This window comes from Andrena cerasifolii, chromosome 4 (genome assembly GCF_050908995.1).
Source record: "Andrena cerasifolii isolate SP2316 chromosome 4, iyAndCera1_principal, whole genome shotgun sequence".
Taxonomy (NCBI): Eukaryota; Metazoa; Arthropoda; class Insecta; order Hymenoptera; family Andrenidae; genus Andrena; species Andrena cerasifolii.
Genome location: NC_135121.1, coordinates 11,759,118 through 11,775,684, shown reverse-complemented (window position 1 = coordinate 11,775,684; position 16,567 = coordinate 11,759,118). Strand labels below are relative to the sequence as shown.

The 16,567-nt window shown below is 48.8% G+C and overlaps 1 protein-coding gene across 2 annotated transcripts in view; it reads left to right on the top strand.

Annotated features, from left to right (window-relative positions):
• LOC143367818 (neprilysin-1) overlaps positions 1 to 16,286 on the top strand; it is a 77,891-nt gene extending 61,605 nt beyond the window's left edge. For both annotated transcript variants that reach the window (XM_076810012.1, XM_076810010.1), the window contains 12 exons: positions 4,938 to 5,069; positions 5,357 to 5,455; positions 5,544 to 5,716; positions 12,475 to 12,661; positions 12,746 to 12,922; positions 13,005 to 13,105; positions 13,247 to 13,302; positions 13,370 to 13,656; positions 13,744 to 13,902; positions 13,982 to 14,058; positions 14,134 to 14,410; positions 14,489 to 16,286. In XM_076810012.1, coding sequence (XP_076666127.1) covers positions 4,938 to 5,069; positions 5,357 to 5,455; positions 5,544 to 5,716; positions 12,475 to 12,661; positions 12,746 to 12,922; positions 13,005 to 13,105; positions 13,247 to 13,302; positions 13,370 to 13,656; positions 13,744 to 13,902; positions 13,982 to 14,058; positions 14,134 to 14,233 — 1,548 coding nt within the window. In that variant the 3' untranslated portion in view covers positions 14,234 to 14,410; positions 14,489 to 16,286. The remainder of the gene's footprint in view (positions 1 to 4,937; positions 5,070 to 5,356; positions 5,456 to 5,543; positions 5,717 to 12,474; positions 12,662 to 12,745; positions 12,923 to 13,004; positions 13,106 to 13,246; positions 13,303 to 13,369; positions 13,657 to 13,743; positions 13,903 to 13,981; positions 14,059 to 14,133; positions 14,411 to 14,488) is intronic.
• The last annotated feature ends 281 nt before the right edge of the window (positions 16,287 to 16,567 follow it).

Below are 16,567 nucleotides of genomic sequence, written 5' to 3'. Positions count from 1 at the left end.
TTTCTCGATCTGGAAAACTCATTCGACATTTGTTGTCCGCGGGCATATTTTCGATGATTTTGTCCGGGGTGCTCGTGCACCAGGGGCGGCCGAGCCGAGTTCGATCGATTCATCGAGCACGCGAGAACGTTCACCGACGTATTGGCCGGTCGCGAAAGTTTCGTCGGTTTTGATTAATGAGCTGCGGCAAATGGCCCGAGCTTTTGTGTAATATCCCAGCCGTTCTATATGCGCGTATAATGAAATTTCCCGTAATGTACTGTTTACCGAGGGGGAAAGCAAACGAGCGATAATTAAAGGTTGCGGACCGCGGGAATACTATGCAGCAGTGTTCATTTAATGCTTCTTAATTTACCGATCAATCGCAACGAACGATTATTCGACCAGAATCGGGAAAAGGGTAGTCCGGTGATTGGAAACAAGTTCGGTAAGAAATGGACGCTTTGAATGTTCGCAAAGAGATTCCACCGGCACTGCAGCCTGGAACTAAAAGGATTTTTTGCAGGGTAACGATGTCACCCTAGCTTCGAATATCTTTGATTGCTGGAGGTAGGTAATATCTTTTATCCGATTTCCGCGCTGCCTTTTCCGTTCAAAGAAACCGTGGCAGGTCACTAACGCTCGCAGATATCCGAGCGACTGCACGCAGCGGAGGTCGCGTCATTTTGCTTTCCCTCGAAAACCACTTGTACGGATTAAAAGCATCCCCGCCTCCCCTGTGAATCTGCGTAAGCAGTTTTCCCTCTGATTCATCATTTGCGACTCTCGTGCGCTTACCCGTCAATCCTACCTTCCTCCGAACAGCGACTGCCATCCAAATGTTTGTCGGGGAAGCGATGAATCTAGTTACGCCTCGTTGGGACGTTCGTTAGAAACGGATTATTCTGGCAAACTCCGTAGGCGTTAATGGGCGAACGTTATCGATGCATCGCGGAACGTTTCGCGTAGCTCACAGCTGTTTCCACCCGCGATCCTTGTACATCGGGGACGCTGGCTCATAAAAGAGACATTACGGTCTTGCAAGTGGGCCCGCTGGAGGTACCCTCCGTCCTTCGGGAAGGGCTCGACCTGGCACACGTATGGGAAGCGCGCCTGCTCCCGACGAGCGCCGTTCGGAATGATTCATCCCCGATTTATTCTCCAGCCGCGGCCCGATTTCTGATTCCTGGCCATCGTCTCTGGCACATGCTTCGCGATTACGTCCCCGCCATGCTAATTAACCCGAGAGTAGGCGCGCCAAATAATTTACGTTAGTAGGCGCACGTCGGTCATTTCGACCGACGGTAATGTAATCAGAAATAACTTAATAAAAGGACTGAAATAATATAAATAATGCATAACATTGTATTTTACTTACTTCAGAATCGTTATACGTAAATAATTTTCATTTTTAAAAATAAAATGTTACATAAAAATTTGTGCGAATGCAATATATAAAATTACATTGTCTATTTATCAATTTGAATTTATCACTTGATTTTTAATTTTCAATAGTAGCAATTATCTAATATATTTTATATTTATATTTGTTTTTCAAAAAATATACTTATAAATTTATTATTAGTATTAGCCATGATTGCGACAGACGAAATGAGACTAACGAAATGAGACTAACGTTAGCAGGCGCGCTATGGTCGAAAAGACCGACGCGTAAAAATGTATGATTTAAAACCTACACGAGTGCACTAAGTGTCGCTCCGTAACATAAATAAGTCACGAACTCCTTCAAAGAGGAATAGCTCTACGGAAAAAGTAAACAGTCGAACGCTATGGATCATGCATCAAAACGTATGAAATCGTCGGTCGAAAAGACCGACATGCGCCTACTCCCGGGTTAATGACCGAAATTCCGGTAAATGCACCACTGCTCGGGCGATCACGCGCACGCAACCTCCTGCGACCGCCACTTGCAACCTTTCTTCGACCTCCGCCGAGGACGGTCATGGAAATCGAATTTAAATTCAAATTAATGACTCCACGGGGCTCGCGGATGGTCGGGTTTGGAGACGTGGCACGTTGTTACATCCGTTAATAACCCACCCTTGGAAAGGGGGTGTGCTCACTGCCACCGCTGTCTCTTCGCGTCTGTCGCGTATCCACTGTTTGAATATTCAAATTTCCTCTACGCGGGGCTGATTATCACGAAGTGGAGAGCGGTCATTGGATGGAGGTTCGAGGGCGTATTAACTCGTTTCAACAGATTCGAGGAGGATATTCAGGGTATTTCTGTTGGAAATGATCGCCTCGCTAGGATCATCCTGTACAGTATCCCGCGAGTTCTTTGTTTCGCACGTTAATTAGGGTGATTCAGCGTTCTCCAAACACCCTCCACTTTGCTTAATAGAAATTACGAGCGACGAGAGCAACCGCGCCGCGTGCCGGCTTTGTAGCGCGCGGCCGGCCCCGGATTTAATAAATTCGCGTACCACCGTTTCATATACCGACGCGAGTAAACCGCGGCGCGCATTTTACGCGATCCCGCGATATAAAATGCGGCGGCCGTTTTTTCTTCGCGACCACTGCCAGCCTGCGAGGATAAGCTGTTAAGCTGTAACTGGAGCAAATAAACTGGCCGCAGCGAGGAGACAGTGTAATCGGATTCACCTTATTAATTCCATCTAGCCCCGCTGTGTTCATTAAGAGAATCGCGTAACGCGCAACTTCCCCCTCTGTCTGGCTGTAATTCGGAAAATCTCTCCTCCGAGGCGCGATTCGTTACGAGGGGATTATATTTTGATGAGATTGCGGGCGAGAAAGAAGGATCATGGGAAGCTCCACTGTTTTTCATTGTCCTGGCAAACTTTGCACCGGCGACAGTCCTTTTAAAGTCCCTTCGACACTTCATAGCGCAGCTGAGGCAAAAAACCTGGCAGGCCACCGAGACCAGTAATCGAATCCAGTTCATTAAGTCGCTCTCGTTTGCAAGTGGGTATCCGTTTCACGAAACGTCGCCCTAATTTCGTCCCGATCGCTTCCAATGGTCGAGTGGATCTGGAAGCTTTCAGGATCGCTTTTTTCCAGCGTTTTTCCTCGAGAATCCTACCGAGAGGTAGCGGTTGGGTAACATTTTTCCTCTCCTGGTGCAGCCGCATTAACGTTCCTTCCAGATTTGCCGCAACGCTGTGGTTTATTCTTTTATAAGGGCGATGTTTAGGGGAAGGCGTCTCAGCTGTGCTCCTTCCTGTTTGATAATTCATACATGGAAGCAAACCAGCGAGATTTCCAACGGCGTCAGAATACCCAACGTTGCTTCGCCTAATTGAGACCCCCGGCCCACCCCGCCTCGCACCGGATTCTTCCTAGCTCCTTCTTATTTCTTCGTTTCTTCTGGTCCCCAGCGAGTTCTTAGGCGGCAGGCGTCTCGCGCTTGCAATTCCACGGGCCCGTGGCCCGCGAATAAAACACGAGGAGCGAGCGGATATTGCTTTAGTTACCATACCATTCGGCCCCCCTCTGGCCGAGCCGACAAGCTTCCTAGCCGTGACTTCATTTATTTACCGAAGGAGAACCGCGTCGAACCGGTGAACGCCGCTGGAGATCACTCGAGAACGGACCGCCGACGAGGACGTTCTTTCCGCGGGATCGATGCCTCGATCCCCGTGGAAACTTGGGGAATTGGGTCGCGTTCTTTTCGCGGGGGAAGAGGGAGCGAAAGTGGGCACGTCGATTGAACGATATCGAGGAGCAGGATGAGGACGAAGAGGTGGACGAAGAGGAGAGGGTTGGTTCGTACGCGATGACACACCACCGGAAGGGAAAGCGGAATTCTCTGCTTTGTGCAACGCTAACGACTTCGATAACGATGCCCATCGACTCTCCAGCGCTCCTTTTAATTCCTCGAACCTTTAATAATGCCCGCGTTACCGGGCGCCGATGGCTGGCGATGATAATAGAAGGATCCGAAGCATCCACCTCGACTCCATCTTTCGTGCTGGATCACGGGCAACACTGTCCTCCAGGTAAAACGTGGTCTCGAACTCAAGCAGCTTTCGGACGCGGCAACCAGAATATTAACGAAGATCCGGCGGCGTGTAAATATCAAGTCAGATATCGTTGGATCGTTGAAGATGATAGGGGTGGCAGAATCTCGAGTACCTTTTCCCCTTCCGTGGCTAACAGTAAGATTCGGAACGCGGAGAACTTTCAGCCGGGCTGTTACGAAACTACCACCTACACCCTACGGGATAGTCGAAATAAAAGCGCATAAAAGCTCTCGATCGTAAAAACCGTGCCCGTTTCGATTCCGCGCGAGAACTCAGCCAAATTTCTGGATTCTTCGAGAGAACGCCTTTTCGAGCTACTCGGACGAAACTGCCGACGAAGACGGCGGTATATTTCTCTCAGTTCTGCTTCCGTTCTCCACGGGGTGGATCGGGTCGAAAGTGGAGGAGGAGCAAAAAAGGCGCTCGATAGCCTGGCCTGTTCGCGCTGCACCGAGGAACGTACGGAGAGGATTCCCGCGGGCTGGTTAAAGCCCCCCTCGAGTGGCAAAGTTGCGAGGGAAAGTATGCCAGAGATAGGGCCGAGGCGGGTCCTCGATCATGAATAGCTCGATAGTTGCCTTATCGCTACGGGGGCTGAATCAATTTCGCCTTTTTTCCCCGTCGCTGTTCCGGATACTCGGGGCAAGACGCGCCGACGGCAGCGTCCATCGATCTCTCTCCGAATTATTTACGCTCCGGCGATCCCTGGACCCGCCAGGGAAACTCCCGCCGAGAAGTTTGATCGCTGTTATCGCGAGGAATTAATAAACGTTGCCGGAGTCCGTTGAAAGAACCCCTGAGCCAGTATCTTTGTAACCGATCGCGGTTTAATCTCGGAGGAGCTGGAAGGGTTTCAGTAGGATCCGTTTAAGAAAGACGAGCTTTAGTTGGAAGGAGCTGGCAGGGGCTGAGCGTGGCTGGACCCTTTTGTAAATCTGTTGCTGTTACTTTCAGAATAAGATGGAGGAGCAGCGATCGAGGAGGATTCAGAAGATCATCGAGGGCCTCCTCCCGAAGACGATGGATCCGAAAGACAGGGCCTCCGAGGCTGATTTGCTGCAGCAGTTCTGCATGTCCCTTAGCAAGGTAGGGAGCAATACCATCAACGACTCGGTTGCGCCGCTTTTTAAGTTCATCGAACGTTTCGAGTGTCAAAGAGCCTCGGAGCCGACAACTCTCAATGGAAATCACGAGTACAGAAAGCTTCTCGATTCATACGTATCCAGAAGCACATTTCAGTTTCGCGGCACCCTTTTTTAGAAATCATTCGTACCATTTTCTCTCTTGATGAGCTAAAGATCCCAGGTGGCATCGTGAAAGGCCCTTTCACGGCCATTCGGGCCATTGAATGACGTTCCACTTTCACGTGGCAGATCTATCCGAAGCACAAGGACCTCTACAACTGGGTGGACGTCGATCAGAGGGTCTACGTCCCTTTCAACATGTCCTATCTGCAGGAGAGCTTCGGTTATGTGAGTAGCCGTTAACGCGAGGTGGCATCGACGAGGAGCGGCTCGACGCCTCGCCACAAAAAATGATTTGCTTTCGTTCCTGGGTTAGATAAGGTGGGGGACGCTGCTGAACGTTACTATGGGCTCTGCCACTGCCGATCTCTACAATCACAGACGCAACAAGGATCGATCCACCTACGACGATCAGCTGGTCTACGTTTACGTCACCGCTCCGCGTTACTTTCGCAGCGTCGGGAAACTGCTGAATCGCTTCTCCAGAAGGTAAAGCGCGAGACATAGTGGCTCGATAAATTGCCTGGGAATGTCTCATCGGACAATGCTGGGAATTCGTGGTCGCGGGGGTTGGTCTCTCTATTTACGATTAAACGAGATGTAACACGTAGAAAATGATGGAACAAATGTTTCTAAAGGAGTCATTCTACATTGATCGTTAAAAACATGAAGCTATGTTTAAAGATTTTTTACTAATATAATGAAATAAATATTTTTTAAATTTATTAAGCTGCTCTTATATTAGGCAAAAAAAAATAACATGATTGTTTTTAATTTGTTTCATATGTATTTTTGTAGCTTCAATGTGACACCTACAAAAAAGGGTATGTTCGTGGCTTAGGTGATTTCCCAGTTCAGGCTTATCAGAAATACAAAATTCGAAAAGATTCTTAATCTGTATGAGTGTGGCGATCGCCCGTAGCTCGATTAACAATTTTTGTTGAGGAATAAGAGGAGCTTAATAAATTTCGAAAAGATTTATTTCATTATATGTTTCATTATATGTTTTTATTGAGAAAAAATCTTTAAAAATAGCTTCATTTTTTGACCGATCAAAGTAGAATGACCCCTTAAGGGGTTATACCTAAGTAGTCAGACGGCCAAAAAGAGGAGAATATTTGTGAATTTTTTTTGAACAAGCGGAAGCATATATTTTTACAAAACTTTTTGCGTTTAAAAGAGCAACATTTAAAGAACATTACCTTTTGCGGTGAGCACTGCCATTCGGAACCAGATTATCTAAAATCAAAAAACAAAAAAAATTTCGTTAGTATATCAATGTATCTTCCGATTAACGGAGGGAATTTCTAAAATATTAATTGAAAACAAAACGGCGGCTATTTAAAGTTGAAATTCTGATTTTTCCGTACAAAAATCCTGCGAAAAAAATCATGATTTCAACTATAGGTCGTTACTTTATTATAAATGTAAATATTTTTCTACCAAAAAATTACCAAATGTTCTTTAAATGTTGCTCTTTTAAGTGCAAAAAGTTCTGTAAGAATATATGCTTCCGCTTCTTCAAAAAAAATTCACAAACATTCGCCTCTTTGCGGCCGCCTGACTAGGTATAACCCCTTAAAGAAGGAAGGGTATTTCGGATGTAGACAGTGATGATAAGTATGGAGAATACTTTTTCAGGACTCCAAAGAGGTTTAAAGAAAGACAGAATTCTCCTGACAGTTCCGACCCCCGATGTTATCCATTAAACGAAACAGCTGGCAGAAATTCCCGTGGCCTTCCGTCTTGGCGGTTTTTGATAAGAACGAGTCTAGGCCCCGACTCGACAGAAAATAATTCATTGCGGTGGAGAAGCACGAAAACACGCCACCCCTCGACCCGCTCGCGGCGTATCTTCCAGAGGAGCGACGAATTCGATTCTTCTCCTTTCTTCCGCAACATTAAGCTCGATTCGCGGAATATTAAAGGCTCCGACCGCCTCGAGACTTCGTGGCTCGTGATTTCTGGCGTAACAGCTGAGCACACTAATCGGCGAGCGGGGCGAATCGCGAGCCACCACCTCGGGGTAATAATCAGCTTCTCTCTTTAAGACTCCCAGAGACAGAGGTACATTCTTCGCGACAGATGTTTCCTCGTCGTGCTTGGAGACTATCTTAAAAAAATAACTGGAAAAAATAGAGGGAGCCGGTAAGAGTGGCGGGGAATTTAATACGGGGGGTAGTTTCGAGCACCGATAGAATCGTTAAGAGTTCGAAATGCCGCGAAATGAATCAGAGACTTCGTGATTCCGTTCTCCCAGTTGGAGGATTTAAACTTCCTGGTCTCTGGGAGCATGAAATCTCGCAACGCAAGGGAAAACCGTGCAATCGTGGCGGAATGAATCAGTTCGTTAGGGCCCTATGCTCCACGCAGCAAAAATACTTGCGGTTCGATTGCGTTATTTAAAGCAAGGGCAAATTGTGTGTTCGCGAGGCAGGGTGCACGCGAACCTGCGGCCATTCAACAGCTGTTCGCTTTCGCAATAACGAGCAACGACTCTCTTTTTCCATTCTAAATAAAAGCTAACCGCCACTGTACACCCATTATATTATCGTCACCAGCGGCTTGTTTATTAGCCGAACTATCGGCGTGATATTAAAAATAACGATGCCCAATAACTGTCGCTGCGTCGGCGGTTTTTACGATCGCTACTTTGCCACGGAGCTGCCTTTCATATCGACGCGGCGATCTTTTTATTTTTTAACAACGCCTGTGCTCCATGCGTGCCACCCCCTGCCCATAGTTCGTAACTTTCTTCTTTATGGCGGGCATTACGGACAGATTTGCGTGCTCCAGCGTTTCCCTCGGTTACGCTTCTAATTGATTCATCGTTCCACGGTTTATTCTAAGAAAATCAGCGCACGGTAAACAGTTAATGATTTAATGGTGGGAAATGTTTTTACGCTGCAGCGAGTGAAATAATAATCCGATTCCCAGAATCCCGGTGTCGGTCGTCCACAAATGAGGGGATATTTTAAAAGCCAATATTCGAGTCCGCTGTACTTTGATAAAAGCGACGGAAGCCAAACAGAAATATCGCAGTGGTCCCGTCAATATTCCGTACCCTCGACGCTTGCATTTATACTAGCTGGATATTGAAATGTTTACCGCCTCTTAGCTTCGTTTTGTTTCACGTCACAAGCGAAATGAAGTATTAAACATTCCAATATTATGGGTAGCGAGAATTGAACGCGTCGCCTTTCACCGAGTCGCTCGACAAGTACCCTGTTTGATCTCTAGACCGCGGAACGCATTTCGGAGAGCAACGTTTCGAAACGCGAACTGCCTTTCCACCCCTGCGAGTTGACCGAGGCGCCCGTTAATTCGCGCTGATATCGCGGGCGACATTGTTCAGGAAGTTGGAGAGCCGTCGCTCCCGGGAATAAATATCGCTCGGTCAACGTAGATGGGCTAATGAATGAATATTAATGAAACGAAATGCAGTCGGCCGACCAAATGAATTCAATTACGCCGCGGCTGCATTCGTCTTCGTTAGTCTCGTCGCGTGCACCAGAAATATTGTTATCGAACGGGCTCCCCTGCGGCGGGGAGGGTTCGGGGGGAGGGAGGAGGCCGTTTCAATCGCCGACACTGATTCCAAGAAGGGTGGTGAACGCGGTAATTAAGGGGAGGAAAATACGTTCGTTCGTAGCGGCGTTGTTCCGCGATTGGATTCTGCTCGATTTAGTGGCGATCGTTTAATCCGCCGCGCGAGAATGCTCGAGAAAAATGGTCTTCATTGCGGACGTTGAGTTTCGCCACTGTTCGAGCGCCACCCCCCGCCGCGGGGATCTCTCGTTCCCAGAGATTAATATATCGAATTACGCCGGAATTGGGAAGCGCCGGTATTGGCGGAATATTTGTTTGCACGGTAATCGGTGCAACCCGTGGAATAACGAGCACTGGGTACGGTCTTTCTCTGATCGAAACGCAATTAAGTCGCCTGCAGCTCAGTCAATTAGCGAGTCGTTCGGCTATCGTGATTCCTTGTTTGTCGAATTAAAAACTGAAATCGCGGCCGAGGGAGCCGGAAAACGATCGAGCGGAGTGTTCGTCAGCGGGCTTGCGATACGGTATCGGTCGCGTCGGCTTAAATGACACATTGAAACGGAAATCCAATGAAGCGGAGTTTCATACGCTCGGGGCCGTTAATTTGCAAGCGGAGATCTGTCACTGGCGTCGAAATCTACTTATTAAATACATTTTTGCTGGCGATTTTCACGGACTATGTCCTCCGGAATGTAACCGTGGCACAGGAACTTGGATTGAAGAAACGTGCCGCGATAGGTGGATTGCCGGGGTGCAAAGGAAAACGAGGGTAACCAGCTTATCTAAATAGCATCGTGGAAGAAGGTGCCCAATTATTGTCATTTTTACGGCAAAACTCTTTGCATTAGCAGCCAGAGGGAATTTTATCGTGGTACACTGGAAAAAACGGGGATCGTTTAGTTATCTGAATGGTCCAGCAAAGAATTGACCAATTATTTACACGGTGGTCCTCGCGGGAGGACGCAGAACGCGAGCTCGCGTAAAAGTAACTTATATTCTTTATCGGGAGATAAACGAAGAACAGGGGTCACAGGAATATAATGGTATTCGAGGAAGAAAAGAAATCGGCAATTAATTGTATCATAGTCTTCAACGTGGATCCCATGGCATTAGATATAAATAATATAACATTGACCACAAACATATGGGAAAAGCGAAGGTTAACAAGTACCGCAAATGCCCCAGTGATTCCAAGGTATCAATTTAATTCTCTTTCCTGACCGGTACAACATTCTTTAAAAGCAGAAGCGTGGCGGCTTCGCGCACGACAGGTTTCCATGGACCTGAAAGTCGCTCGGACGAGGGAATCTCGCAATGGCTAGCGCGACCGCGAGCTGTTTTTATCGGGGTAGTTGGAGCCCCGTCCCAGGGAGTCATGCCCGAGCTAACTTCTCCAGCGTCGATTACCGAAACGTACTGATTACATTAAACGAACTTCTCGCCACGCTCGGCTGCATTCCACCGCTGTACAGAGGCAGATTGCATGCACTCTGGGCGCGTGCACCGAGGTACTTCCCTCTGACGATAGCGGAGTGACGGATTTGCATAATGCACACTTACGGGCGCGTGCAAACAGCCCACGCGTCGTTGCGCGACAACGTTGCGGCGTGTTCCGTCGATTGATTCGTCCAAAGTCACTGGTATCACCGATACATCGCCGCTTCCGATGGAGCCGTTGTACCTGGACGCCACCGGTGCAAGCGTGCCTAGCCGACGAAGCAAGTCCCGCGGATGCAATCGTTCGAAAAAGCCTTTCCTCCGAAGCACACTTTAATTACACGAAACAGCTGGGAGTCAGGCTCGTTTATCGAGCAACGATCCAACTTTGCAACCGAGTACCGAGAGAGTAGAGGGTTAGCCCGCGCCACAAACGTTTCCCGAAACGGTGGAAGGTTGGAACGAAAGCGTTACGCCGAAAGGAAATGTTTCCGTTGAGGATTGAATTTAATTAGCGAACGCAGAGAGAGAGAGAGTTCGATGTGTAAATTGGTTTCTCGATCCAGTTCCTCGAGCCACTTGGATTGCGGCCATTCAGGTAGCAAGGGGAACGAGAGGAAAAGTTGTAGGCTATGAAAGAGGACCGCGGATACTTTAACTCGCCTCGTTCGGTCTGCGAACGCGAGGAATGCACCCCTTTTCAGGAAACCCGAAGGGAAATTTCGTTCGGCGTACAGCTTTCGTTTAAAGCGGATCTTTCTGCAAATGCGATGGTTTCTTCTGCGTCTCGCGATGGATCGTGGCGGAGCTAGGTATCCGGCACCGTTCCCTGAATATTTAACAAGTTTCGAACACCGAATGCTGCTTGACGGTAGCCACTTCCCGCTCGGCTCGCCAGAAGCCGCGCAGCGATAACCGTGAATTATTGACTTCGTATCCAGTTAGCCTTAATATTGACAGACTAGACAGATAGCCGAGCAAACATTTCGGGATTCCGAAACGCCACTCTATCCAGGCTGCACGCGCTGCTCGCCATTATCTTCCATAGACATACAGACGCGACTGGGGGATGAATACATCCAGACCAGCGCGATAATTACTGCCGAAGGTATTCTGCGCAACGGGAACGAGACTCCCGGATCCTACCGCCAATCTGTGCTCAACCATGTATCGTCCCTAATGCTCGGACTTGTTCTGCCGCGAGTCGAGATGACTATTCGTATTAATTTCGGCCAGCCGAAACACGAGCGCGGCGAGCATCCGCTTCGCTAGTGCGAGGATCGTCAGTGTGGATCGAAAACAGCGGTGCCGAAGATTTTCAGCAGCAGCCTTGACACACGACCTTCGCCTACCTAATTCCGCGCAACATTTGCCAGGGCTCGCGGCGATTAAGAATTTTCAAATACCATTTGAGTTAGTTTCGCTAACAGGTAACCGCAGCGATCGTAAATTGCACAGAGAAACAGTCAAGTCGATGAGAGTTAAGCCGTACTTTGAACGTCAGAGAGATCGTTAGCTCGGTACACAGGCATCCCCCCTAACATTTACGAGCCGAGAAGTCCGTGCGCGGCGTACATCGTTGTAGGCTGCGGTTAATAAACGTGGCGCGGCCATAAATTTTAATGCCACTACCCAGCACGCATCGTAAATCGGTGCGTAATTCGTCCATTACCCTTCGTCGAGAAATTTCAACCCCCACCTGCGTTACGCAGTCAACGCCACCCAGCCGGAAGCTGAATTTCCGCGTCTACGAAATTATGCGCGCCATGAAAAGCTAGCCCCCCGCCCCCCCTTATTAATTCATCCCCGGCGAAGCAAACATTCGAGTCAGCACGAAACAACGAACTCCCTTCGTCCCTGTCGATACAGCGAACGCGAAGTGCATCGTGGCAAAAGGGAATATAAATACCGAGCTTTCTATAAATGAGCTCGCACTTCCGGCTGCCGCGACCAAGGACGCGAGGAATCGATAACGCTAATTCGTTATGCTTTCGAGGGCAGCTGTTCATTATTATAGCCTCGAGGCTATTATCCTTTCGATGAGATATCGCCGATATCCACCGCAGTCATTTAATACGGACATCTAATGGAGATTACGGCCTCCGAGGTCGAACTTTTTACTTTAAAAGAGGGTCCTTAAAGCACCGTGGCTGTCGACACTTCGTCGAGTTCCGATGGAACAGAATCCGCTGCCCGCTTTACACCTGCATGCGAAAGTTGGTGGATCGCAAGTGCACTCACATAGGCGTTTTGTCACTAAGGATCATTCACAATGGATTGTTGCTGCTGTACGCGGTGGACACGCTGCACGACATCGTGAACGTGACTGCCAGCAAGAATTGGGACCTATCCTGCTTCAGACTAACGAAGGATGTCTTCAGCGAAATTGTGGGCGCCCTGTACGTGCAGCAGTACACCCCTCGCTACTTGGAGACGTTGTCCAACAGGGTAAGGCGCTGAGAAATGAAATCACGGTAAAGCGGTGGACGAAGAAGACAGAAAGAAGAAGAAGAAGATGCATTGGGTGGTTAGGTTGCAGGGCTGTTCGAGCGCGTGAAGGAGACAGTAGCGGAACGGATCTTGGTGAAGTCCTGGCTAGACGAGGAGACCAGGACGCAGGCGTTGCTGAAGCTCAACTCGTTGAGGGGAAGATTTCACGTGTGGCCTGGTTTCTACAATGAGAGCCTGCTGGCCCGCGAAATGACCGAGGTGAGGCCTCGTTCAATGTTCCTTCCGTGCAACGCGATGAAACTTCCGCGGGCTTTCCGTCACTGTCTATTACTTCCAACAGGTGGAGATCGACCCGGACAACTTTTTGCGCAGCGTCTTGAAACGCTTTCGACAGATCCGCACCGTCGACGACAAGGTTCTCAGGAGGAACGTGACAGAAAAGTGAGGGGACTAGTTACTCCCTCTTTTAGATCGGAATAGCTCAAGGCTCGAACGATTCTCTTCGGAATAAATTAGAGGCTTGAGTTTGGAAGTATAAGCTGTTGCATAGAAGTGGTTCTATAACTGTGAATTTCTTTGCAGACGCCGTTATCCCTACAGCGTGAACGCCTACTACGAGTCATCGACGAATACAATAGGTAAAGGCGATCGTTATACAATAAACGCGATTGGGTGAGCGATTTTGAAGCATGCGATCAATTTCAGGCATTCCACTGGCGATGATGACAGCCTGGTCCTGGTCCTGGGACGGTGGTCCGGCGTATGCAGCCTACGCAACCCTGGGATCGGTGATCGGCCACGAAATCCTCCACGCTTTCGATCTTCACCGACGTCGACTGCCATTGGACCCCGATCTGAACGTCGATCAATGGCTCTGGATCACTCCGGAGTCCTGGAAGAGGCTGGAAGCGAGGATCGAGTGTGTCGCCAGACTTTACGCGCGGAGCTTTTGGAAGAAAGTACAGTTTTATGGGAACGACGTTGCTGTACAGGTGGGGAACAGCCATTCCAACGATTCCTATTTTGAGCGAGATTCAGGGGCCCTTGTAAGGCGGCAAAAACTAATGATTTATCTGCAGTTCGATTGGAACGTGACGAGGAACGAGAACGTCGCTGATATCGGAGCCTTGCAAATTTCTTACAAAACCTGGCACATACTGACAAACGGAAAGGATCGAACTCTCCCTGGATTAGAGGGACTTCGACCGAGTCAGCTTTTCTTCATAAGCGCCGCCCAGGTAACTAATACCTCGCCCACTGAATTACACTAACCCAGTGACTTGAGATCGTCAGGTGACGTCTTCAACCTTGTTCCAGACTTACTGTTCTAATATGACTGCCGAGGCCTACATTCTCTCCGTTGAACTCGATTATCACACGCCTCAGCCTGAAAGGTGATTTTCGCCCATCAATGATCCTTCGAGTTCGGCCCTGATTGTCGGGAATAACAGTGTTCTCTTTCTGTTCAGGGTCAACGGTATAATGATGAACTCCCAAGCGTTCGCGGACGCGTTTCGCTGCCCGATCGGAGCCAAGATGAACCCCCCGAACAAGTGCACCACCTGGTGATGATCAGGCAGGGACGATCGTTTGCCAGCAACGTCAGACTTCATCTATAACATCAGTTCTTGATCATTGGGATTCGGCTGAGAAAACGGCGTCTTGCAGTTGAAGACCCCAGCGACGAGGGTCAACCATTTTGTCAGCGATTGTCGAGCGATCCTGCGTCGGAGGGAATCGATTCAGGTATCCCCGATTAAAAGACGATTTAATTCATTTGTATACCCAGGAGGGCAGAGAGTGTAATCGTCTACTTTTTTTCAGGAATTCTATCCAGACGGTTGAGCGGAGTGGAAAGGAAAGTATCGCGTGGAAGAAAATCGATGAGGCTCGTTCGATCGCGACGACAAAGGATCGATCGATAGAAAAGCTTGCAGTGTTTCGAGAGAAGAGGGGCGATTGTACGGGAGCCGACCACCATTTGGTGTCGAAGCAAACTCGTTTAAACGCGCCATTAATGTTAATATCTCTCCCTACGACGCTTTAGAGGATCTTAGATTAATTATAGTGAAAGCAATAAATTATACGAAACATCAGACGAGAGAGAGAGAGAGAGTGTATGTGTGATATACGCAAAAGGTAACGGAGGAAGACGACGTACACACGAGGAAAACACACGTACACGCAGAATAAGCAAATTACAAAGCGCTTCGGTCGTTCAGTTTGCGACGAGTCGGTTAGAAATCGGTAAGCTTGCTGATGGAATTAGCGATCAACGTTGTTTCTTAGCGGAACGAGCAGTTCTCGGTAGAGATGGGAGAGATCGCGTCTTGTTTGAACGGAGCACAGGGAAAGTGGAGTGGTTCTCCAAGAGGATGAACTTGGAACGCGATGCTCCGGCCAATTCGAGCTGGGACTGGAGGGTGGCAAGATCGAGGGTTGCACTCGCGTGGAACTTCCGAGTCGAAGTTCTTCGGAGAAGAAGCGGCTGATCAGTGCGTTCGCGAAAACGAGGTCGACGAACGCGAACTGTAACCATCTACGAAGCGGATCTATTTAGTTTCTCGCGCACCGATTGTCTTCGCTCTTGTTAGTCTGTAAACTCTGTAAATAACGTGCCCTTCTCCCACCCGATCCTTCTTCAGTTTAGTTTAGTTGGGCTGGCTGAACGCGATGGAGATCACCGCGTTCAGATGACGCGACGATCCGCGCGGGTCAGCCCGAAAGCAACCGATCTGCTTCGAATCGCGGTCAGCCAACACTCTCGCCTTACGTTGCTTTCGCGAGGGAGTTAGAGACCAGGCTGATTAGCGCGCGCTTTAATTCGCCTCCTATTTCGCTCGGTTCTTAACCCGTACGAACACAAACTCTTCGATTAACGCTTCGCTTTTATTCGTGACACCGTTTCGCTCGGTTCTCGATGGAAAATCGGGTTTCTGTTCACCCCAGCCGATCGCGACGAGCAGCCGGCACCGTCTCGCGGAAACTAACCAGACTTAATAACATCGACACGCACTTCTTTCGTTCCACCGAATTACTGAAGGATCTTACTGGATTGCTTTGCAGTTCAAGCCAGGCGCTGGACACTTCGGTACTGCCGATTATAAGTACACGTTTCTTTCAACACCCCTATCACGTGAATTCATCACTCGCAGGCACGATTTTTCCTTGCCGTTTGCGACACGGTGCGCTGTCCGTCGCGACGCTATTTTCCTTGGTCGTCGAACGGAGATGCTGGTTCTCGCATCCGCGACGGAGAGACCAGCGGTAATCAGCGCTCCGCGAAACAAATTTCCGCGAGCCGCAGAAATTTCATCGTCGTGAGCCGACGACTAGCGAAGGTTGTTACAATTTTAGTGCGTTTACGCAGGAATCGCGATCTGTGATATTCTTAAGCAGTACTTAAGCAACTCGAGGGATCGTTCGGCGCGATCGTTCTCGATGGTCCAGCCGGATGAAAGAAAGTCATGCATCTGTGCGCAGAGCACACCCTGAGACGCGTGGCCATCGTCGGCGACGCTCGAACGTCCCTCGTCGAATCGAAAGCATAAAGTCACGTTATTTAAACACCGTTGTAAATGTAAATGGCTGATAACTCATATGGCAAATAAATATGGTTTATATACAAGTGAAAGTGTCCTGAATGTAGGAGAAAAGCTGCTTTGTAAATGCATGCGACTTTCTTGCGAATAATTGCGATCTCGATTCGATTCCCCTATCGATCGTTCGCGCAGAGGAAACAGACGAGTCTCTCGACGTTCCTCTGCTTCTAACCCCAAGTGGAATATAAACAGAGACGCAATTAATCGTTTTTAAACCAGAACCAGCGCCTCGCAACATTCTCCTCCCGAAACTCCGTTCACACGTGCGAAAGTTGTTGCGCGAGTAAAAGTTTGAGAGATG